The 25,194-nt window shown below is 34.7% G+C and overlaps 1 protein-coding gene across 1 annotated transcript; it reads right to left on the bottom strand.

Annotated features, from left to right (window-relative positions):
- Positions 1-2,574: 2,574 nt before the first annotated feature.
- LOC136970748 (thyroid receptor-interacting protein 11-like) lies at positions 2,575-25,172 on the bottom strand. Its single transcript, XM_067265202.1, is given in 28 exon segments — positions 2,575-3,024; positions 3,358-3,498; positions 6,518-6,632; positions 6,708-6,789; positions 7,787-7,886; positions 8,456-8,559; positions 8,627-8,790; positions 8,876-8,997; positions 9,069-9,140; positions 9,210-10,010; positions 10,012-11,634; positions 11,696-11,832; positions 11,894-11,957; positions 12,025-12,204; positions 12,266-12,529; positions 12,903-12,961; positions 13,043-13,135; positions 13,212-13,326; positions 13,396-13,530; positions 13,808-13,911; positions 14,184-14,370; positions 14,506-14,651; positions 14,723-14,894; positions 15,843-15,908; positions 16,805-17,035; positions 17,841-17,951; positions 18,547-18,623; positions 24,923-25,172. Coding segments are annotated over 28 exon segments (5,868 nt in total). The 5' UTR covers positions 25,017-25,172; the 3' UTR covers positions 2,575-2,715.
- Between the last annotated feature and the right edge of the window lie 22 nt (positions 25,173-25,194).

Below are 25,194 nucleotides of genomic sequence, written 5' to 3'. Positions count from 1 at the left end.
CAGAATGAGGCATTTTTAATAAATGACAATAATATAAACATTCAAATATTTGTCATTTATATACCGACAATCGAAAATTTATTGGAAAAAAACAATTCGAGCATACATTCCATAACACGAAAATATGTACGAATTGTGTAAAAATAAGAATAAAAAGGAAATAAATTATTTACAATTAAGAAATAACTGTTTTGCATTTTTTTTTAAATTAAAAAATTCCTTTTCTTTTATACTTTGATTAATAACTGCAGCGTGGATGGAAAGTAACTAGGCATTGAAAAATCACAATAATTTCTATATTTCTAATGAAAATACGATAAAAATTGCTTTACATGTACCTTATTAAGTGGAAATAAGGATGCATCTCTTAAAACTCAATGCAGCTGCACGTGCGATCCAGTAACGACACGTTTTTCTCATATCGTAATGTGGACGGACGGCCACTTCTCTGTGCGTCCGGATTCGAATGACAATTCTTGTGGCCTGTGGCCGTTTAAACTTCGAATGACAATTCTTGGATTGTAGCATAACGACTCTTCGCCTTCAGTGCCGTAGTGAACATAACTGACGCCTGGGACACGACACTTTATTGGCGCCCCCTCCCCTCCAAAAACACAGTTCAGGAGACCATTTGGGTACCCCTCTGCGAATGGCGCCCGGTGCATGATAGACCCCCTCGTAAGGCGAACAGTGGTATATGTTGGCGTAAGGCGAACAGTGGCGTCACTGTTCGCCTTACGCCAACATATACCACTGATTAACACATACTGATTCAGAGGGTGCAGAAATCTGCACAACTACCGAACAGATAAGCGGGTTGGCCATTTTTTATTCCTCTGCGCGCGTTTAGCTTCTCTCGGTCACTATCCACTTCAACGAGGCAAGAATTATAAAATTCCGTTAATCAGTGTACATACATGTACACATAACATTTATGATTACATTATCATTACAGAAATTATAGCGATTTCTCATTGCCTAGTTACTTTCTATCCACTCTGTATAGACAATTTTTACCAATCTGCCAATTAACCTGTTTGAAACGTTGGCTTTTGAGAAATACTTCCTAAAGATCGGGAACTTTCTAATGGTTTCTCCAACTTTTCCCAACGCTTCTTTCTCCAATTGGTTCCTCTTCCTTTCTGTCATCTCCTCCTCTTTCTTCTCTCTTCCCCTTGCTCTACTCTTAAAATGGTGCAATGCACTCAGCTGTGGAATTATCATCGCAGAGAAATATTTAACTGCATAAGATTTTCAAGATAAAATCTCTGCCAATTAATTTATTTGATCGAATGGTTAAAAATTTCTTAAATTGTAAAAAGAATCCAGCGACGAGTTGCGTAACTTTCCCGGCGAACAGATACTATCACAAAATTAAAATTGTCTGTGGCGCCATCTGTTATGAAATTTTGTTTAAAAAAATACAAAAGAAAAACCAAAGGGTTAATAATTAAATATACGCTAATGTGATTAATGTAAGTTTTAAACCGAAATATATTATGAGTGTTTATAAACTGAATTTAAAACTCGATATATTATTAAAAGAGGGAGACATTATCTTGTGTCACTTGATAAACTGATATAATTTATTAGCTCAGTGATAAATTTATTTTACAGTAAATAATGATAAGACATCACCTTTGGAATTACAAATAAATATCACAGAACTAAAGAAGGTTTTCAGTTCTGGAATAATTTCGATGAGAAGTTTCATTTCCTATTCCTCCTCCTCCAAAATATGAATAACTACGTTGCCCTTTTCCTAATCTCCAAATTCCATTATCAACAATCAGCAGAAAATTCATGACTTCTAGACTATTCTACAAATACAAAAGAAACTAATAAACGATACTTGCCCATTGTCTCGTGTTGACCGAAATCTGGCCTTGAAAACAAGGAATGCTCCTTGTTTTCAAGACCCATTTAGGCCCTGATAGCAACCGGTGCCACTTTGTGCGAGTGCTTATCCGACATTAAATCCTAGTTTGAAGCTAGTTTGATGCCCTTTTTAACTCAAGACTAGGCACCCTGGTATGTCATACCCAACACAACTCTCCACACTGTGAGCACTGAGAGGAACTTTTTAGTCATTTCCATTGTGGCTTTGACCGGGCTATAACGAAATGGCAAGAATTTTTGAAAATTGTGCATTGCACCATTTGAGATAACAAAGTATTATATTTTCTTCATCAGATACCAAATTTTGCACAAGCTGCAAGGACCGTACAGTCTCAAAAGCTCTTAGGTACAATTTGTCTGGATGGACTGTATTGGACTGGATGGACTCTATTGCATTACAAGAGAAGATAGTAATGCAATAGAGATTTTTAATGTTGTTGCGGATCTTTTGCAATTTATCGCATGTTCCATACGTTTTAAAAGTACATATTACAGTGGATCCATTGTGCATTCAATACATTTTGAATATGTGTAACAATGGATCCATTGTAATTTACAACATGAAAAAGTGAAAGAATCCTCCTTAATTTTTGCTTGGAAGGATTTTCATCTGTATTGATTTTTCCGAAATTTGAGGATATTTAAGTGTGTGTAGCAACATGGCATAACACAAGATTTTGATGGTATAAAAAGTCTTTATTACAAAGAAAATCTTCTGTACACTATAGATACATAAATATTTCCACAAATAGAATTTCCAAGAAAGCACGTGGCGTACTGCCAGCGAGAGTTCCGACGTTGACCCACGGACTCGGATCAATTTAACACCTCACGCAGGAACGTGTTGGATTTCATAGCAGCCTCGTCTGCCGTCACCAGAATGGGAGTGAAAGTGGGTAGAGAAGAGGAAATGGGGCGAATGAGGGGATGGTCGAGATTCGTCCGAGTCGTGACGGTTGGAGTGGGAGAGGAGACGGATGGATCGAAGGGATTGATTCTAGGAGGTCTCTGTGGCCTGTGGCCTTTTTCTGACAGTTCCCTGGCCATCTCTTCTGCTGGTAGTTTCACATTAAATCTAGGTTGAGACTCTTCCTGGAGAAACTGGACGAAAAGTGCCGTGAAAGACTAAAAATATGGAGAAATTGGTGAGTTTGAAATGGGAAAGCAATAAAAAACACAAATTTTTTACTCTTCTCTTTTTTATGATACTAAGAGAGTCGTTTCTATAACCCACCATGAGCATAGAAAAGGCCCTCTCATCACGGAAGCAGCCGGGTGGATAGGGTCCAAAATATCTAGTACAGACCACCCATAAAAACTAAAAAAAGGCAAGAAAAACTTCCTGGTGTTCTATTGCCTACCTAGATTTGATTTCAGGCTCCACAGAATGGTAGACTGACACATTTACAACCTTGTCCACCCAGTCCTGAACTAAAAGACATCAATTAGGAAACTCACCTTATTTGCTTCTCTCTCATCTCTCCTTGATTGGTTTTCTGGCACAGGCGATGGAGCTTTTCCAAAAAGACCCGATATCCACCCCTTACTTCTCTGGTTAGGAGTAACTTGACTGCTTTCTCTTCCCACTTTGATACCTGCCTGTATATTAAAAGTATCTTAAGTACAGAGGTGACAAAAAAATTCCACAATTTAAATAAGTTTGCAGACAACCATCTTCAACTTAAGTATTTTCTGCAGAAACACCTGTTAACATCCACACTATTTGTCAAAGTGGAACTGAAAGGCATTTTTGTGATATCTTTAAAGTGGTGGTCACACTGTAATTTTCAGTTGTGTTGGAACTGCAACTACCATAAAATTAGTGGTTGCACACATGAGATGTGGTTGTGACATAGTTATAAACTGACCAATTAAATTTTAGTAATGATCAACAACGTAGGTACAATCATACAGTCGCAAACAGAATAGGTTCTAACCGACAATAGATCACTTTTGAAAACCAAAGATGGTCGATACTCCGAACATTCAATCTGGTTATTATTTCAATAATGAAAAGTCCCACTACCGAAAATGCCCTTTCCAATTCAATGGATGTAGGTGGAATCATCTTTGACGCATTTAAGAGAAGACAAATGTTACGTGCTTTTTCACCCGTAGCAGCGAAGATTTCTAGTTTGCTGCCAAGATGCATTGCAGTGTTTCTTTTGCTCTCAACTATTCTTGATTTGTCTACCTGGGCTGTTTTAATAGAAACACCAAGCTTATAGCCTGATAATTTGGCAGTTCGTTTCACTTTAATAATCAGGTTTATGATGAAAAACTTCATACCTGCAGACTTCGTACTCATTTCTACCCATGCCCAATTTGCGCAACCTGGCGTAATGCAGTTATTGAAGTTACTGGGCATAGTTAAAATTAAGACAGCATCGGCACAATTATTCAAGATATTACAGGTTCTGAAAAGTAAAGAATTTTCAGAGTCCTGCCACAAATACATATTGATTATTGACAATCTGTGACATGTCATAACAAGCAAAAATTTAAAAAACTAATAAGCAGGCTTAAAATTAATAAATATAAATGTATTCTGACAGTTTATGGGTTAATTATATTTTCTATTTGCAAAATTTCCTCAACCATAACACAACATAAGAAAAAAGTGAACTTTTAAGAAATTTGCGGGATTTCCCAGGATGAGAAGAATTTCCCAGGTCAAAAAACAGCCGGGATCCTGGGATCCCATTTGAGAAATCCTAATAACAATGCTTTTACATTTCTCTTCGTCTCTCAATTTCCATCTATAAACTCATGTTCTCTAAAATGAAAGAGATGTTGAAAGGATGCAGAGTCTAGTAAGGAGAAGAGTGGCAGCAACAGTATGAAAGCAAATTGATATCACAAAAAATAACTTCCAAGACTGTTGACAAATGGCACAGATGTACAGGGGACCTATTCTGAGTAGTATCGTTAAGCTAACGAATACGATAAAAACCACTTTCTAGTGGAACCATGTGATTCGCATTTAATCAACTGTGAAAATGCTATTCCGAGCCGTACGTTTCATTTTTGGTTCTGATAGCCATGTGCGATAACTAAGCTTTTGTTATCAGTCACTCTCGAGCTGCCGTTAGGAACATAACGAAAGTGAAAACAACATGGCGTCTTTTGTTGTAAGAATGATTTTACTTCACGAGCAATTGGAGAGAGAATTAATAAACTATGTTGTTATATTGCTTAAAAATAATAACCTTAACTGTTTACGAATATTGTATGAATAATATAATTGCTTTCTTGTTAAAATTTAAAGTAAGTACCTATAGCATGAACATTATTGCTGAAATAGGTTTCATTGGCATATGTACGAGTATAAATTAAAATGATAGTCATATATATATAGTTATATTCAAAGCTATCAGTTACTTTTCGCCATCTTTCTGGATCTTTTTGTTAGCTAACTCCATCAGAATTCAGATGTCGGCTATTTCTTGCCACAATTTGTGGCAAGCTTTTATGGTAAAGGAAGCATCTAACTTCTCTGACATTAATTTAGGGTTGTCTTCCATAAAATTAACGAGCAGCTCAAACTGGCGACTTGTAGTTCGCTGGCTTCATTGTCCTTTCTTTGACATTTTAAAACAAAACTATTTCACTAGCGCTGATACAGGAGAATGGTAAAACTACATGCTTCGTTAAGAAAATGGCGGGTTGCAGTCACGTGACAAAAATACAATGTTAACTAAACTGTGATTGGTTAAAGCATAATAGCTATCGATGGCGTGGAACCCAGACACATCTTGACCAACTACTCGTAGCGAAACCCACTTAATGTAGAGCAAAGAATAGTAATTTGTCTAAGGTTCATTAACTGCCTTTCACTAAGGAGACTTATCGAATGTCCTGTGTATCACTCTCATTGAGTTATCGGAAGAGCTCAGAATAGGTCCCCAGGTGCAGTAAGGGTTTATACTTTGAAGATTGTGAGGTTGCAAAAATTCTGTACATTACATAATAAAACCTGTGCTAAAGATCTGATCTGAACAACTTAAATCATTTACCTAAATGATTTAAGTTGTTTTGGAAGTAAAAATGTATGCCTTGTGCAGATTTTACTTTAAAAATATGGATTGTCACTGTACATCACTGCCAATCATTAGGCCATAACGTCAGCACTATGCAAAACTGCATATTCAAGAACACTCAGACATCTTGGGAATGCATTACTCTTCTGCTACTGTGAGAGAGATCAGTGTTTATTTATGGCAATAAATCACTATGTTTGCACTGCAACTGGCATCCACACAAGAAATTAGTAAACACTTGTATGAGGTTTGCGTTGCCAAGCCAGACATTTTTTGACACTGCAACATCAAATCTAATGGTTTTGTTTTGCGAAACAGTGCACGACAAGAATTGAAGTCAGACATACCTAAAGTATTTTTAAAAATAGAGCTAGTTTTATGTGAAATTAACAAACTAATTTGGCACTAGAAGCAATAAGTGCTATCTCATCCAATATTTCATAATTAGAAATTAATGATTGATTAATTTTTAAAAATCTAGAAGATCTGATGTAAAGTGGACTCCATTCAGAGAATTTTCAGTTTTGTATTTTATATAGTTGCTCAGAGATATTGGATAAAAGGAAAAGTAATGGTACCTTAGACATTTCTTCCTGACTGAAATCCAACACTCTAGCAAGAAGGCGAATAACGTCGGGTTTCTGACCCAAGGGAGCACCAAAATAGCCCAATACTAGACTTTTCATAACTTGCCTAACAAAAAATAATAGCATTTCAGTTTGACATTCAAAATAAAATTTAAAAAATATACAGTCCGTTTCATCTCACCTGTCTACTTTCCCTTCTGTATTGGTTTTCATGTCTCTAATTTCCTCCAGAGCTTTCTGAAGTGCAGAGGTTATCGTCGATACTGAAAGTGAAAAATCGTTAATAATGACTATGAAAAAATTATAAATGATACATGTGCATGCAGGCTTCTAAACTATGGTATTCTAGGCTGAAATTAGGAACTTTACCACAAGGTATTAGAACATTATCAAAAGTTTTGCAGGACATGACGGAATACTCTTCCTGAAACTTTCACAGCATGAAATATACACTACAGACTTCATTTAAATATTTAATGGATGATCAAAGATTCAAGAAAAATAGTGTTGTGCATGCTTTTATAAAATACAGGGGCTGTTGAAAAATACTTTATGTACAGTTCAAGTTTATTAGACCTTGTCCCCTTCACAGTAGAACCTGTATACTGACATGCATGATTGAAATGGGGAATTCACTTCTGGAAGAATGTATAGGTCTCATATAGCATTTTTCTTTATCTCTTCTGTGGTTTGAAGATTGTTTCAAGGTTCGTTTCAAACTGGGAAACAAGAAAAAGACTGTTGGGGCCATATCTAGAGAGTAAGATTGGTGGGGCATAAGGGGTTCACATTTCATTCCAAATATGGGTTTCTATGATTCAAAAAGCTTGGTCTTTTCTGAACAGCCCTTGTACACAGTTTGCAGGCACACACATGCACTTAATTAGGAAAATATTGAACAATGAACAGCCATTGAATTTGCAGTAAAACAGAATCTAGTGTTCTTAAAGTAAGATAAAATTTATGGATTTAAGAAGTGGAAACAATTGGGCTAACTGTCATTACAAACAACATGAAATAAAGTACCCTGAAATATCAATAAAAGCCCAGAGTTACAAGATGAGATTGGACTGGTAACCACATCTGCTCATGCATTCCATGAATTACATTCTTGTGCAATAGTTAATTCTTGGTACACTTTACAAAGAGCAACGTGCCCATGCTGAGCAAACTGTGCAAATGTGATGATTCTCAAAAACAAATGAGGCACATACTTAAAAAACAATCCCAGAGAAGACGTACATAACACATTATTTTTACCTTCTTGTTTTAGGGAATTGATGACTTCTTCTTTAGTGTCTAGCTGTTCACTAAGACGAGAAGCAGCATCCAATGCTTCTTTAGCTTCCGACAGTTGTTCCTTGAAAAGAAAATTAGTAAAAAACTGAAAAAAGTACTTTCATTGCCATTTTCCCCATTAAGCTATTATAACAGAGTATATATGTTATGGCTAAAGTCTGCAAATCAGATAAACCTAGGATTAACTGGTAAATGTTAACTTTATCCAAGAATTTTGGTTAAAGTTAGTAATAATCTTTACTTTTGGTCTTTTTCCACATAAAGTGTGTTTATCCAAGTTGCAAGCCAACATTATCCAAAAATAAAACTTGAAATGTGAACTTTATCCAGATAAAGGGATAGTAAGAGATGGGATCTGCCAAATCCATGAAAAAATGCCTGTAAAAAATTACTAGAGAGTTGATTGCTTGGATTCAATACCAATGCTTTTGAGATGTCCAGCTTCATCCATTTTTGAATAATGTCAGCTTTATCCTTTGCGACTTCAATAAAGTGCATAATCAACAGATTGTTAACTGTTTTAACTAAATGACTTGAACCAACTTTGCAGTTAATCCTATCTTTATCCAATTTACAGGCTTTAGCCATAACATATGCATGTTACGACAGCTAATAATGATATACACTTACTTCTTTCTCCTGTATGCCCATCACCAAATCTTTTACTTTTGATTTCTCTTTGGCAACTTCCACAGCATGCTGTTTCTTCAGTGTCTGAATATCACGTTCTCGTTCTATGGAAAAATTGTTATGACAATATACATACATATACATGAAGTGTATTATTTAACAAATGGTAACCTTTCTGAAACTGTTCCAAGACCAATTGAAGATTTGCTAATGAGGCAGCGTATTGCTGTACTTTGTCTTCGTACTCAGACACCTGATTCTGAGCTCGATCTCTCTGTTTCACTATCAGGGATAACTGTTCTTGCAAACTCTCCAACTGCATGTTAGCATGCTGACTAGAAAACAAAACAAACATGATTAAAATTTAATTTTTCTAAGCTACAAGAAAAACTGATGATGACAAAAGTTTTCTTTCCCTACTTTGCATTATGTACAGCATTCGAGGACATTCTCGCTTGCTCTTCGGCTTGGTTCAACCTATTCCTTAGCTCTTTTTCTCGTTCTTCTGCCTTTAATGCTTCTTTTGTGTAACTCTCTTCCACCTGAAAGTATTCTTTTGTAAAAAACATGGACGTTATTTGTCACTGTTTAACTTTCAAAAATTATTTCTCACTTGTAGCAAGTGATCTCGCAGCCTTTCTAATTCGTTATTCAGTCGTTTCTCCCTCTCTTTCAGTCTCTGAACCTTTTAAATTGCTGAAGTATTTAGTACATAGTTTTTAAGAAAACATAATAATGCAATATTCCAACCCACCTCGTTTTTTAGTTCTTCATTCTCTTGTTGTCTCTGACTGAGCGCCAGAAGTGCCTCGTCTCGTTCGTGATGAAAATGCTGAGCTTTCTGTTGCATGGCATCACTCTCCATCAGAATCTGTTTCATGTTCCCCATTTCATTCATCTTTTCCTGGACCATTGGAGTCAGTGTGCTTACCTTTTCCTGAAGTGCTTTTATCTCAAAATCCTTCTCCTGCACAGTCATGTTTAATCGTTCGTTTAATTCTTTCATTAGATTCATTTCACTTTGGTAATTAGTTAATTGCTGTTGGAGAATTTGATTCCTTTCCTTAGTGGAATTGCTTTCATCTTTTGTTTCTTTCAGGTGCAAAACAAGATTTTCAGTTTGTTTCTGCAGGATTCCAACTTCATTCTCCTTCTGTTTAAAGTTATCCGACAGCTTCTGTAAGTCCTGTGATAGCCCATGTATCAACTGATCCTTTTCAAAGATCCATTTATCTTTCTCTTCCACTAGTTCTTTCAATTTCTCCAACTCTTCGTAATTCTTATTCAGTTCTTCCTTTGTTATATTAGCCATTGTTTTTCCATTTTCTCTATTTAGCAGTTCTCTATACTTCTCTTCTAGATCCGTATGCTGCTTCTCTAAATCCGAGACTCTCTGCTTCAGACCTATCACTTCGTTTTGTGTGTTAACTAGAGACTTCTGCTTCTCTTCGTATTGTTGTGATACCGATTCATGATTGTGAGTTAAAGTATTGAGCTTGTGCGTTTCCACTTCTAGCAACGATTTCAACTTCTGAACCTCAGCATGATACTTCAAAACTCTCTTGATGCTTTTGGTTAAGTGCATTGATGATTTGCTCGCGATCTGCCTTGTAGGCACCCAATTGTTTTGCCAGAGTTTCGCACTGTTTCAAGAGTTCTTTGGTATAATCACTGTCCAAAGACTGCTGAATGACTTCCAACAGGGTGCCATTTTTCTCATTTAATGCCTCAATTTCTAGATCTTTGTCTCGAATGAGTCTGCAGAGATTTTGAACTGCTTCTTTTGTCATTTCTTGATCTGGAGAATCTCTCTGTTTTATTAACTCCTGATTATCTTCTTGTAGTTTAGAAATTGCTTGCTTCTCCGCAGAAACAATATTGACTAAACGATGCACTTCATTCTTTAAATTACTGCATTCTCTAGATTTCTCATTCAACACGGCTAGCATCTGCTCCTTTTCAATTTCTAGCTGTTGAATTTTCTCTTGTGATTTTCTAAACTTGGAATCCTGACTTCCTACATATTTACCTGAATGATTTGCAGATTCCAGCTGCTTTTTAAGGTTTTCTAATTCCTCTTTCTGGTCAGAAATGATTTTTTCTAACATTTTATTCTCTTTATCTGCTACAGAATTATTTAAATTCTCTTTTACGTTATAAAATTCTTTATTTTCTAACACTAATCCATTCTTCTGTTCTTCACAGGAATAGTTGATCATTTGCTTTTCAGTGCATCTCTCTTTCCAATTTTCTAAATCATCGCACGAGCAATCGAACGTCTGTTGCGATCCACCACAGAAATTACCATCAGTTATTGAATCCAATCTTTTTGTGCAATTTAGTAATTTTTGTTGGGTAACTTTCAATTCGTTCTGCAATTCTCCGACATCTTGTATGGTAAAATCCACCTGAATGCTCTTATCAGAACAATTACAGTTTGCAGATTTGATCTCTTTTAAGGCATGGATTTCATCTTCCTTCTGCGACAACTCCGCTTTCACTTTTTCCAACTTTTTACAGTTTTCTTCATAAGAAATTTCAATTTTCGATCGACCATCTTGCATTTCTAAATGTTTCTGAGCCATTTCTGTATATTTTAAATGCTGTTTTTCTAATTCTTCCTTCAGATTTGAATTTTCCTGTTTGAGAAACTCGTAATTCGCTTCCACTTCTACAAGCTTCTCCAAATTCCGTTCGTTCACAGGCTGATTATCGGATGCTGTTTCCGTTTCTTGTAGCTTTTCTGACAGCTGTTTATTCTCATCTCTCAGATCTCTAATGTTCATCTCAAGTTCTTCATTTCTGAGTACCAGATTTTTATTCTTATTCTCTAACTCTTTAACAGTGTCCTCCAATTCTTTTCTATCTTCTTCTAGCGAGGTGATATTTTCCTCCAAGTGAATATTATCTAAATTAATTGCTTGAAATGCATTCAGTATTGACTGTACCGTTTCTTTTTTCACATCATCCTGTTCTTTATCTCCAAAGCTACTCTTCTTGCCGGCAACTTCAAACAGGTCGGCCAGCTGCTCTCGTACTGTTTCAACTTCGGTTTTCAGCTGGCAGTTTTCGGTTTCTTTCATTTCTAAAGCACATTTTAGTTCTTCTATCTCGGACTGTAACTTCTTATTACTTTTGGTCAGTGTCATTTTTAAATTAACAAATTCTTCAATCTCTTCCTATAAAAATAAGTGAAAAATATAAGAAAATGCTTCTCACTTACTTCATTAAAATGCATACCTGATGCTGTTGATCCAACTCTAATAAACTACTTTCTAATGACTCTTTTTCACTGTTCAAAGCACGGATCTGTTCTTCCTTTTCTGTTACAATTTTCTCCACTTTGAAAGGTTCACTTTCATCGCTATCGCTTTTATCTAGAATTATTTGTTAGATTATACCTACTATTATTAACCTTCTACTGATGAAGCGACATACCTAATTTTGAATCAAATGACTGACGCAAGTTCCGAAGAGTCGATAATTCTTCCAATAGAGCATTCTAACAACACAACAAATTATTACTATTAAAATAGTTTATTTTATAGAATTTGTGGTTTGTTACTTACGTTTTCAGCTTTCAAAACTTCTTTTTCGTTCTCAAATGTTGCATTGACTTGCATCAATTCTTCTATCTGTTCCTCGAGCCTCTCCAATAAGTTATCACTATTATCAAATTCTTCAGCTTCTACCGAAGGGGGTTTCAACTGTACTTCTTCGGGACACTTCTTCTTGACAGCTATCAAACCCTGAAGAGAAGAAATTTAAATCGAAGAAAATAACTTTCTTTCTACTTAAATTAATATTTACCTTCTCTGCCGTAATGACAGAAAGTGATTCCTCCTTCATTCTCAACTGGGCTCTCAACCTCAGTAGTAGATCTTCCATGGCTTGTCGTTCCGTCTGCCAGTCGGAATGGAGCAGTTCAAAATACTTGATCTCTCTTTCGTAGGTTTCTATCTGATTCTGCAATCCTTTCACTTGAACGTCCAGTTCTTTATTACGCATCGAAAGTTCTGACATGGAAGATGTTATAGATTCACGGTCGAAATCATCAGAAGTAGACATATCCATCTGTCATTTACATAAAAATATTTTTAAGAATATATCCCATAAAAAGCCCTCTCAGGAGTGACCCTACCTGAGAGGACTCTTGGTGGGAAACTAGCCTGTATATAAATCTTAGACACACAAAGAAAACCCAGAACACCTCCAAACCCACAACCAACTACCGGCATTCAGTGATTTTATCCACTTGGGAGTGTCTGTTAAGAGGACTTCCCATGAAAATTAACCGTTATTTAGATGTTAGATATACAAAGAAAATTCAGAAAATCCCACAAGGCCTGTTTGCAACACAAAAGCCCGCAACAGAGCATAATAAATGAAATATTGCCGCATTTAATGTAAATTATTTAGTTCTATTTAACTTTCAATGAACACCTACCATTAGATTTTCTACTCTTCTGCCATCAACAGATTGCTGAAAGCTGGTATTTTCACAACCTTTTGGAAAAGTTTCTTCTTACAATTAATGTTTTTAAACATTAAAAACTACAAAAGAAAAATTATAACAATTCAACATACCTGAATTCTTATCTAAATTAGACAGACAGCTGCTTAACTGATCATTATATGACTTTAGGGCAAATGTTTCTGAATCTAACCTGGCTACAAGAGCTGCAAAATTTTGCAAATTAATGTATGCACACTGATTTTGGTTACATTAATATACCTAGACAATGACAGCACTCACTCGAAATATCCCCACGATCTTCACTTCCTAAAGATTCTATAATCTTTCTAACATCCGAAGCAAGGGTAGAGTTATTCTTTTGTAGAGATCTCAACTGTTTCTCTAGGTTCACTTTCTAAAAGTAGCAAAGTATATATATGCCAGTAAAACACAGAGTTTCTCAAAAACTTGCCACTCAGCTTACCTGTTCATTTACTTGCACCATTTCTCCAACAATATCTTCTTTCTCGTGTAGCAACCTGATATGCGAATCCATGGTTTCTTTGTTTATTCTCTGCTGTGCTGCTTGAACATCTTGAAGAACTTCGGATGTGCTTGCCTAATTTGCATTTGACATTTGAACATAATCAGTGACCAATTAACCTTGGAAAGCAATTTAATGTTATGATCTTAACAATAAAAAGCTAAAGAAAATGAAGGCAATAAAAGAACCTCAACCGACTGGAGTGCATAGCAAATATAGCATTTTGTTTGAAAATAAATCCAACCTAAGCCACTTGGAAGGGAGAAATTAATAATGGGAAAAAACGAAGACTGTAATTACTAGACAAACGTGCAATAAATAAGAATAAAGCAGTCTGAAAGAAAAAATATACGTGGTGTGCTTCCAGTTGTGCCAAGAATCTGAGTTTAGTTGTGTATATATCATTGCAGACCTTATCTTTCTCGGTTTCCAGTTCTTCTATCTTCTTCTTTGCTTCTGTAATACAAAAAATTCTACATTACTTCTCATTTGTATGCAGAATAATGGATTAATTACATTATTATATCAATGCAACAACTTGTATGTACACAAACGTATAATGTATCTATTAGGTGCAAACAAACTTGCAACTTCCAAATAATGAATGTTATGGGTTACAACATAAAAAAGTGCCTCTTGCAATTGTACAACTTTTCTTCTAAATAATTTGTTTAAAGTGTATTTTAAGTACATGCATGCACATGCCTATTTGTGAGCATTTGGCCTACCTTCTAGTTCAGTTTTCAGTTCTAGATAGTTGTCATCAGTCTGCTGGCAAGATTCTACCACATCTTTTTGAAACATTTCCTCAGACATGATGTTCTGCAGAAATCTGTCATGATCATTCTGCAATTCTACCATTTTCTGTTGCAAATTGGCTATCGTCATCTGTGCCGATCTGCATGCTTCTTCCTTCTACAAAAGAAAAAGAAAAAATAAATATAATAAAGTTTATCTTCTATTTACAAAAATGACAAATGCCAGTTGTTTGTCCAAAGTATGCATATGTCAACTGTAAAAGACTTGCATTATTCAAATTGAGTGAAATACCTGTAATTTCTCGTCTCGAATCTTATCCAGTTGGAGATTTAGCAATTGTATCTCTCTTTCTCTCTCTTTTTCCTTTGTTCTTAACTGTTCTATCTCTTGATGTGCTTCTTCATATGCTCTCTTCACTTTGACGTACTCCTCCACTTCTAAAACAGCACTTATGGAACTAAATCAAATGCAATAATTTATCAAACTGTAACACTTATTATTTAAATACCTTCTCCATTTTCCGAATGCTTTTTATAAAGGTTCAGAGTGTCGTTCAGTGTTTCGATCTCTTGTTGATGCTTCTCCTGTTGATGATGCAGTTGTGAAGCATAATGATCCTGTAGAGTCGTCAACTGATTTTGATGCTCGTCAATTCTTTCCTGAAGTTCCCGCTGCAATTCCTGTTTTGCCGTAGCATATAAATAGAAGTAAACTTGATTTTAGAAAACTTAAATGCAGACATTATTTGTATAATAAATAACTGTACATTCTGTTATTATTATTTTTGTATTAACATTTATAGTTGCAATCTACTTTATATTATGTTGTTTTATACTACTTCTGTAGCAAATTTTGTATTGGGAATTCAAAATGGCTCATTATTAAAACACTGGCAGTCAAACAGTTCTTGGAATTGTGGTTCAGCACTGTAATGGTAGAATGTGCAGAATTGTTTATCTAATCATCATGAAAGTAGTACTCTTCAGCACATACCCACTTGTCCTGCAAATCCTGCCATTGTAGGAAGCACTGGATAAAGGCTTCTTCTAGAATATTCGGGTATTTGGCTATTACATTCAATTTGATGTCCTCCATGGTTGCAAAACACATCTCCTCAAAAACCATTTTTGGCATAGAAATGGCCAACAGTCAGTCAGAATAAGACCCAGTGAGTACATTGATCAGGCAACAATGGGAAGTCTTTTGTCAGTAAGGTCAGGAATTGCTACATGACAGGTGACTGCATTATTGTTATGCAGAGACAACCCTTCTTGTCATTTGTTGAACCATTTCATCCAAACTGCTTTTCCCAACCTATGCAAAACTTGCATGTAGAAATGACCAGTAACACACTGCCAGGACGTATAAACCATGGTTCTTACCATCTGGATGACAGCCAAACTCCTGAATATACCAAAACAAGCCTTCCAACAGTATTTCTGACAATATCAGGCTTAACAGCACAAGCATGTGTGTACAAAAGGGTTCTACTTTAAAGGTGATTAAGTAAACATTTCCATATGTCCTATCATTACAGTGATATACCATAATTCTGGGAACTTCAAGTGTGTATCATCTTAATGGATAATGAATCACTTGGTACATATCTCAACAAAAATATTACATACCTGAATATGGGTACGCAGTTTAGATTTCTCCAATTTGTCTCCATTTTCGGTACTGTTCTCGCACTCCTAATCAACGAAAGCAACAAAAAACAGAACAATTACTAAATGCAACATCATGGTGACATCCTTACATATAAATGTATCTGTCAACAAAAAACAACACCTGCACATCTGTTTATTCATGTGTAGTAACAACTGAAACATCCAAAAACTCAAAATTACTGCCTTTACATTTAATACTAAGCTAAAAATCATCTTTATTGTCTGCAGAACTTGTCGGAGAGGTTTAAAAAAAAACCACAATTTTGATTAAGAACACTTAAATTCCATCTAAAAATTCCTGAAACCTGTATTAAAAAGCAGTTTAAAGTGCAAAATTTATACACTTTTAAAATTAATATATGCATTTTTTTAGAACCTTGCTTCTAAAACACCAAAATTTATGCAAAATCTATTCAATTTTGTATTCATTTTCTTTAATAATAGCATCCAATAATAGTTAACTCCGAATAAATTACATTAAGCTTTTGAACATTCATAAATTTATTAAATTATTTGTCAATTCGAAATATAATTATGCTAAATTAAATTGAGTTAAAAATTACTTCTTACATGCAATGAAGTAGTATAATAAGGCAATAGACTATTGCCTTATTATACCACTTGTATGTAAGAAAAAGTAACAAAGAAAAGGCATGGTTTCATTGTAAGAAAAGATGAGTTTAAATTAATTAAAATCACACAAAACTAGCATGTTACAAATTTAAAAATAGAGTTAATTACAATTAAGTGGCACATTTTTAACATTTGTAACACAAATTAATAGAAAGTGCTGAAGTGTAATTGAGTCAAGATTTTTGAGTGAAGTATGCAAGAGACTGAGCAAATTTTGTAACAACGAACATATGCAATACAAGGATAACAAGGTGGAAGGTAATTACAAAAGAGTTAAGTAGCAATACCTGTTTGCGAGAGGGAGATTGACTGTCAACTAACTGCTTCCAAGTGTCCCTGTCGTTATGAAGTCGTCTGACTTCGGCAGCTAACCTGTTGATCTCCGTCTGGTAAGACATGAGATCGTCTAGATCTGCCTCGTCGAAGCCTCGTTTCTCATCTGGACTGAGCAGGGATGGCAGCGTGGCATCTCCGGTGCCATTTTGTTGACTGTGTTGTCTCAGTCGGTTTACTTCATCCTAAAAACGATAAAATGGAAAATAGTGATGACATTTCTAGTGTATTGCTTTAATCTAGCTTCTTGTAGACTATGTCTAATTCTTCCGTAAAAATTATGCAAAAACTTGTGTCACACAAAAATTTTGTCTTGCTAGAATTTAATTGTAAATTTAACTTCTTGAGTAAAGAATTAAGTTTATTAATATCGCATTGTAATGAATGATGACAGCTATAATATCATGGACATATGCATTTATGAATAAAGAAGAAATACCAGAAAGTGTTTTATTTATATAGGTTATGAATAGTAGATTAAATAGAAAGTTTAAACTCAAAATTTGATAGAATGATATGCTGAATTTTGAGGCGATTGCTTGTTGTAGAGCAATGTTTTATACCAGAATGTTGGATGGGACATAAATGGGTGATAATCAGGAAGTAGATGATTTTATATATGCAGAATACAAATAATTTCAACATGGCAGGGCTAAAGAAATTTGATGATAAGAGTCGAGTTCTTTTGGGACAACAGAAATGACTGTGTGTGTCCATTGGGCAGGTATGTAGCCTAAGTCTAAAATCTGAGGAAATAGGTGAAAGAAAATGGAGGCAGCCAAAGCTGCTAATTTCTTACACTTAGTGATTGATACTGTGTTTCCGGATGTAAATTAAAATAATGTGATTTAATATTGTTAAGCATACTATATACATTATCATCTTCAATAAGATAACATTTTGTTTTAGATTTAGAAAATCTAGAAACTGTTTGCCAAAAAGTTACTTATACTAATTATTTTGTATTATAAACATTACAGAATAATTTACCTCTTTGTTCTGTAGCAAATTACGATACTGAGAAGAAATGGCATTTATCTGTAATTCGGCAGCTTGACATCGCTCTTCCAGTTCACCATTTAAAGTTCTAAGGCGCTCCACCTGAAATTAACAGTTAGAATAATTAAAACTAAAATAAAATTCATAAAAATTAGCAAAGAATTTGTATGTTTTTATATAACTAGATCTTGAATAGTACTTGAATATTTTAATATTAAATTTGTATGGATGGATTGATTAATGGAATAAAGCAATGCAACACTTGGGCAATCTTCTGTCTCTTTGGAAGTCTTTATATGGGAACTGGCCCCTATTTAAATGTCAGATACACGAAGGAAACCTTCAAACTTTGTGGGCATGTCGAGGATCATGCAGTCTGTAAAAATCACAGTCGCCATTAACTGCATGAATCCTAACATGCTGGCTTCAACATCAGTCAAAATCAAATATAAATCAGATGTATGTCAGGAGCATACGAAGAAATGTACTGATTTGATGTAGTAACTTTTTTAAATGTAATTTCTATGACCATTATCTACATTACTACACTCGTGTTTTTTTTCCCAAAATTAATCTACAAAACTGGAGATGTTTGAAGAAAACATACTATATTCTATAGATCAAATAGTAGTTTACATAATGAATATAAGTGTAAAACTCTTTAATATAGAGTAAAGTATAATGAAAAAATACTTACTTCTTTCTTTTGTAAGTTGCATTGTCCTTCTAAATCTTGTATTTGTTTATTTGCGACACTCAGTTCAGTTGCATAATCTACAATTGCAACAAGCATAATTAATTTTTCCGTTATGAACAGCATGAGCTAATAATTTCAAAACAGTTTTTTATAATATAAAAGTACAACCACAAATATATACATATATACACATGAAAAACCATTTCTTTTTAGCTGAAATATTTTATACATTAGTCAAGAAGCCAATCTGATATACCTATTCTCAATGTTGGTGTTACTATATCTCCTTTTATCACTGACTTTAATCTATCCTGCTTTCAATGATTCTATCGAAAGTAATTTCTACTCAATTAAAGTTGAAAGTATCTTTCGCCGAACTTTGGCTTGCTCAACCAATCAAGTCTCTCCTTATAACTGGCAATTGTAAATGAAACTTTTTCAACAAATCACATTCTAACTGTATCGTGTAGTACAATGCAAGCAACATTTTGCTTTAGTTAGTGCTTGTTCACAGCAGTTCATACAACATCATGAACCTAGCTTTACCCACAGCACAGAGGTTTTACTGCACTGCTTTATAATCGAATTGAAGGTGAATACAACGAATAAAGTAAACTTCAGGCGAGACAACTGGAATTTTCCTTAACTACAATCTTCTCAGTTACATTGTCCCACTTCTCCATTAAGCCCTATACAGGTGATATTACATTTGAAAGAAAATAGTGTTTTGCTCTTTGGCACAAAATCTCACGGGTACTCGAATCTGACTGTAGTGTGAGCAGAGTTTAAAAGTGCCATTATGTGCCAAAGTATAGTTTCGTTACAGTCGTCTCTTGAGCATAAATTCAATTCAAATTGCTTTTCTTGAAGCAAACCTTACATGACAAATAAAGGTAAAATTCTCATTTAATTTTGACACAAACATCTATGGGCACACTCAGCAAATAGTCGTATAATGCTCCATAGCTCTGCAGCAAATAGAAATAGAAAAATAATTTAAGCATCATTGGAAAGAGAATAGAAAAATGAAACTCTGGTTTTTTTGGATTTTTTTTAAAACAGTGAATCATTTTGGAGTTATTGCAATTTAAAGTTTACCTATATGTTAGACGGCAATGGCACATGATGAGTTGACACACACTTATTAGTAGTGGCAGCCTGCTTAAGTGTAACCATTGCAGTGTCAATTTAGATGATGCAATAGAAGAGTGCTACATTATTTATTCTCCAGACCATCAAAAATTCACATTTCAACTTCATTTCATATTTTACCGTAGACAATCTAAACTGTAGTAACTAAATAAAATAATCTAAGTTATTCTTGAATTCTGTTTGATTTCTTCCTAAACTTTGTTCACAAAACCATGTCTAGAATCCATGAATCCATTGTGATTTTACACAATGCATCACCGATTTATCATATTTTAATCATTGAATATCTTCAACAAGTGATTTTGTATTATTTATATAACAAAATTCAAATTTTTCCACAACAAATACAAATCAAACATTATTTAGAATGTCTTTTTCATATAATTGTTTTGTATTAATGCACTAATAAGCCAATTAATGTAAAAAATGATCAGTTAAGTACCGAAAATCTTCATACCCCACCACAAAAAATAAAATATTTATCATAATCTCTAGCTTATATTCAAACTTATAAACTACTAGCTGACCCGGCCACGCGTTGTTGTGGCTCAAAATGTATCTATTATAAATGTCTAACACTTCCCTCGTGGGGGGAATTTCAAAAAATCTCTTTTTAGTGTATATTCTGTTGACGTCACCTATTAAAACGCAATTAAAAACGCAAAAAACAGCATGTAAAATAGTATAAATAGAAGCCGAGTTCTTCACAGTAAGCCTTAATCCTGTCTCTTTCCCGGCTGGAGAATATCGAAAAATCCCTTTTTAGTGTATATTCTGTTGACGTCACCTATTAAAACGCAATTAAAAACGCAAAAAACCGCATGTAAAATAGTATAAATAGAAGCCGAGTTCTTCACAGTAAGCCTTAATCCTGTCTCTTTCCCGGCTGGAGAATATCGAAAAATCCCTTTTTAGTGTATATTCTGTTGACGTCACCTATTAAAACGCAATTAAAAACGCAAAAAACCGCATGTAAAATAGTATAAATAGAAGCCGAGTTCTTTACAGTAAGCCTTAATCCTGTCTCTTTCCCGGCTGGAGAATATCGAAAAATCCCTTTTTAGTGTATATTCTGTTGACGTCACCTATTAAAACGCAATTAAAAACGCAAAAAACCGCATGTAAAATAGTATAAATAGAAGCCGAGTTCTTTACAGTAAGCCTTAATCCTGTCTCTTTCCCGGCTGGAGAATATCGAAAAATCCCTTTTTAGTGTATATTCTGTTGACGTCACCTATTAAAACGCAATTAAAAACGCAAAAAACCGCATGTAAAATAGTATAAATAGAAGCCGAGTTCTTTACAGTAAGCCTTAATCCTGTCTCTTTCCCGGCTGGAGAATATCGAAAAATCCCTTTTTAGTGTATATTCTGTTGACGTCACCTATTAAAACGCAATTAAAAACGCAAAAAACCGCATGTAAAATAGTATAAATAGAAGCCGAGTTCTTTACAGTAAGCCTTAATCCTGTCTCTTTCCCGGCTGGAGAATATCGAAAAATCCCTTTTTAGTGTATATTCTGTTGACGTCACCTATTAAAACGCAATTAAAAACGCAAAAAACCGCATGTAAAATAGTATAAATAGAAGCCGAGTTCTTTACAGTAAGCCTTAATCCTGTCTCTTTCCCGGCTGGAGAATATCGAAAAATCCCTTTTTAGTGTATATTCTGTTGACGTCACCTATTAAAACGCAATTAAAAACGCAAAAAACCGCATGTAAAATAGTATAAATAGAAGCCGAGTTCTTTACAGTAAGCCTTAATCCTGTCTCTTTCCCGGCTGGAGAATATCGAAAAATCCCTTTTTAGTGTATATTCTGTTGACGTCACCTATTAAAACGCAATTAAAAACGCAAAAAACCGCATGTAAAATAGTATAAATAGAAGCCGAGTTCTTTACAGTAAGCCTTAATCCTGTCTCTTTCCCGGCTGGAGAATATCGAAAAATCCCTTTTTAGTGTATATTCTGTTGACGTCACCTATTAAAACGCAATTAAAAACGCAAAAAACCGCATGTAAAATAGTATAAATAGAAGCCGAGTTCTTTACAGTAAGCCTTAATCCTGTCTCTTTCCCGGCTGGAGAATATCGAAAAATCCCTTTTTAGTGTATATTCTGTTGACGTCACCTATTAAAACGCAATTAAAAACGCAAAAAACCGCATGTAAAATAGTATAAATAGAAGCCGAGTTCTTTACAGTAAGCCTTAATCCTGTCTCTTTCCCGGCTGGAGAATATCGAAAAATCCCTTTTTAGTGTATATTCTGTTGACGTCACCTATTAAAACGCAATTAAAAACGCAAAAAACCGCATGTAAAATAGTATAAATAGAAGCCGAGTTCTTTACAGTAAGCCTTAATCCTGTCTCTTTCCCGGCTGGAGAATATCGAAAAATCCCTTTTTAGTGTATATTCTGTTGACGTCACCTATTAAAACGCAATTAAAAACGCAAAAAACCGCATGTAAAATAGTATAAATAGAAGCCGAGTTCTTTACAGTAAGCCTTAATCCTGTCTCTTTCCCGGCTGGAGAATATCGAAAAATCCCTTTTTAGTGTATATTCTGTTGACGTCACCTATTAAAACGCAATTAAAAACGCAAAAAACCGCATGTAAAATAGTATAAATAGAAGCCGAGTTCTTTACAGTAAGCCTTAATCCTGTCTCTTTCCCGGCTGGAGAATATCGAAAAATCCCTTTTTAGTGTATATTCTGTTGACGTCACCTATTAAAACGCAATTAAAAACGCAAAAAACCGCATGTAAAATAGTATAAATAGAAGCCGAGTTCTTTACAGTAAGCCTTAATCCTGTCTCTTTCCCGGCTGGAGAATATCGAAAAATCCCTTTTTAGTGTATATTCTGTTGACGTCACCTATTAAAACGCAATTAAAAACGCAAAAAACCGCATGTAAAATAGTATAAATAGAAGCCGAGTTCTTCACAGTAAGCCTTAATCCTGTCTCTTTCCCGGCTGGAGAATATCGAAAAATCCCTTTTTAGTGTATATTCTGTTGACGTCACCTATTAAAACGCAATTAAAAACGCAAAAAACCGCATGTAAAATAGTATAAATAGAAGCCGAGTTCTTCACAGTAAGCCTTAATCCTGTCTCTTTCCCGGCTGGAGAATATCGAAAAATCCCTTTTTAGTGTATATTCTGTTGACGTCACCTATTAAAACGCAATTAAAAACGCAAAAAACCGCATGTAAAATAGTATAAATAGAAGCCGAGTTCTTCACAGTAAGCCTTAATCCTGTCTCTTTCCCGGCTGGAGAATATCGAAAAATCCCTTTTTAGTGTATATTCTGTTGACGTCACCTATTAAAACGCAATTAAAAACGCAAAAAACCGCATGTAAAATAGTATAATAGATGCCGAGTTCTTCACGATAAGCCTTAATCCCGTCCATCTCCCCCCGTAGGGAGAATTTCGAGATGTATATTATATAAAAGCACGTGCATATTCGAATGCAACGTTGTGTCAAAATTTCAAAGGAATCTGTAGGAAGAAACAAACGTTGTATTTTATTTATATAGATAGGTAGAAAATGATCTGCTTAGGTCCATTCTCACAGAAAAGCATGATGCCTTACAGAAAAGCAAACTTAGGTCGTCGGAAGTTAGCGCCATCTGTTGGACATAAAAGCCTTAATCCATATATAAATATATTATTGAAAGGGGGAAATGGTGATCTTCACATATGCCACAAACCTTCGCGGGAATGTATTAAACAACTTCCCAAAGTTTCATGGCAATCGGATAAATGGTGTGGTAATGCATGAAGGACAAACACACACACACACACACACACACACAGACATACATTCATTTTTATATATATAGATTAAACCAAAAAAATAAATGATAATGTCCATAATAAAATAAAAATAAGAACAGAAACATCTCATTAGATAATAAATGCCATAATATCAAGCAAACACCTGGATTCATTAAAGCATAACAACTTAATGCAGCCTCCACCCTCCATAATAAAAAGTCACTTATCTGACTTGTGTAAACAGATAATTTATCAGTCACTTTAGCAAAGAATCCATCTCAAAATTCAGAATATTGCTAAAGATTTGGATGTTTGAATGTAAAAATACACAAGCCTATATCAGAGTTATTTGCTTATCGGCAATTGATGCCAACAGTAGACTTTATCATCGACTCAAACGAACAAGTTATCAATTTTATCGACAATGCACCGAGTTTGAATAACGCACAACGTGTGCAGATTCAGACCCCCCAGGTGACCAAAAAAAGAGAAACCATATCTCTAATTACAACCCATAGTGAGATATTCACCTAAGTTTTTGTAATAGTAGGCTTAATGGAGTGTGCAGTTCGATCTGATTGTACCTCAGTAGTAGTTGATGCAACGGCGTTTCTCATGTTTTATGAGCATTCACTCATTGTTAAGAAATGGAAAATAGTCAACTTTTAGTGTTATTTTCAGTAGTAGTTACAGATGTTTTCACTGTTAAATTTTGAGGGTCTGAAATCCCAAATAGGTCAATTTTAAGTGGGCCATACCTCGTCAAAGCTCGCATACCATTCGGATCAAAGGTCAAAGGAGTCAGTGATCTTGTGACTATTGACCTTTTACCCTCATGGGGATGGTTTACAGCACCAAAAACAGTCACAACACCTCATTCAAACCTGTATTTGTATGCAGTTACATTTATGTAAACAGTAAAGTTTGAACAACATATGGAAAAAACATATATTGATGCAACAACATAGATAGGTAATTTTGCACGCAATGACATAACTGCCTAAATTATAACTCGGTGTTTATTGTATGCAAAACTGAACTTAAAACACCACAAAAATCGGTCCGGTAATGTGTTGGAAACTGCAATAAATATGTTAAAATCTGAACATTCTCATACACATCCCTACAAGATGATAAAATTCCATAAAGTATGAGGCACTTTACACACCAATTAACTGGATCAGCATTATGACTCATTATGCAGGATATTCACCAAGAATGGGGGTAAAAATGTGTCACGAAACTTCAGTACATATTAAATGTGGTATACTTGAGTTAATTTAACCAGAAAATGCAATATTTTATCATAAAATAACTTGGTATGTGTACTTGTTGTGGGTGTAACATGTGACTTGGATATTCAATCTGTAAGCTGTTTGTAGCAAAATAAAGGAGAGTTTGATGTCAAATAGTGTATTTTATTGATAAAAATGATATAAACTCACCATCAACTTCTTCCCTTCCTTCATTAAGCATCTCCTTAGTGATGTTAGTTAAATGTCCAGTGAAAGAAGAGAAACTATCGCCCAACCACGACATTTTAGCCCTAATTCTTTACGTTATTACTTAAATTAACAACATTAACATCGTATTTTATTTATAATTTATCCTAAAATCTTATTTATACGTAATTAATAACGACATTATTGAGCAGGTATCTCCAATACACGTCAATTAGTAATTCTCCAACTTTCCGGTATGGCCAGTAGGTGGCTTC

Source organism: Centruroides vittatus, unplaced genomic scaffold (genome assembly GCF_030686945.1).
Source record: "Centruroides vittatus isolate TY-2023 unplaced genomic scaffold, ASM3068694v2 contig_2156, whole genome shotgun sequence".
NCBI classification, from domain to species: Eukaryota; Metazoa; Arthropoda; class Arachnida; order Scorpiones; family Buthidae; genus Centruroides; species Centruroides vittatus.
The sequence above is the reverse complement of the archived record's forward strand: the minus strand, read 5'-3'. Positions and strand labels throughout refer to the sequence as shown.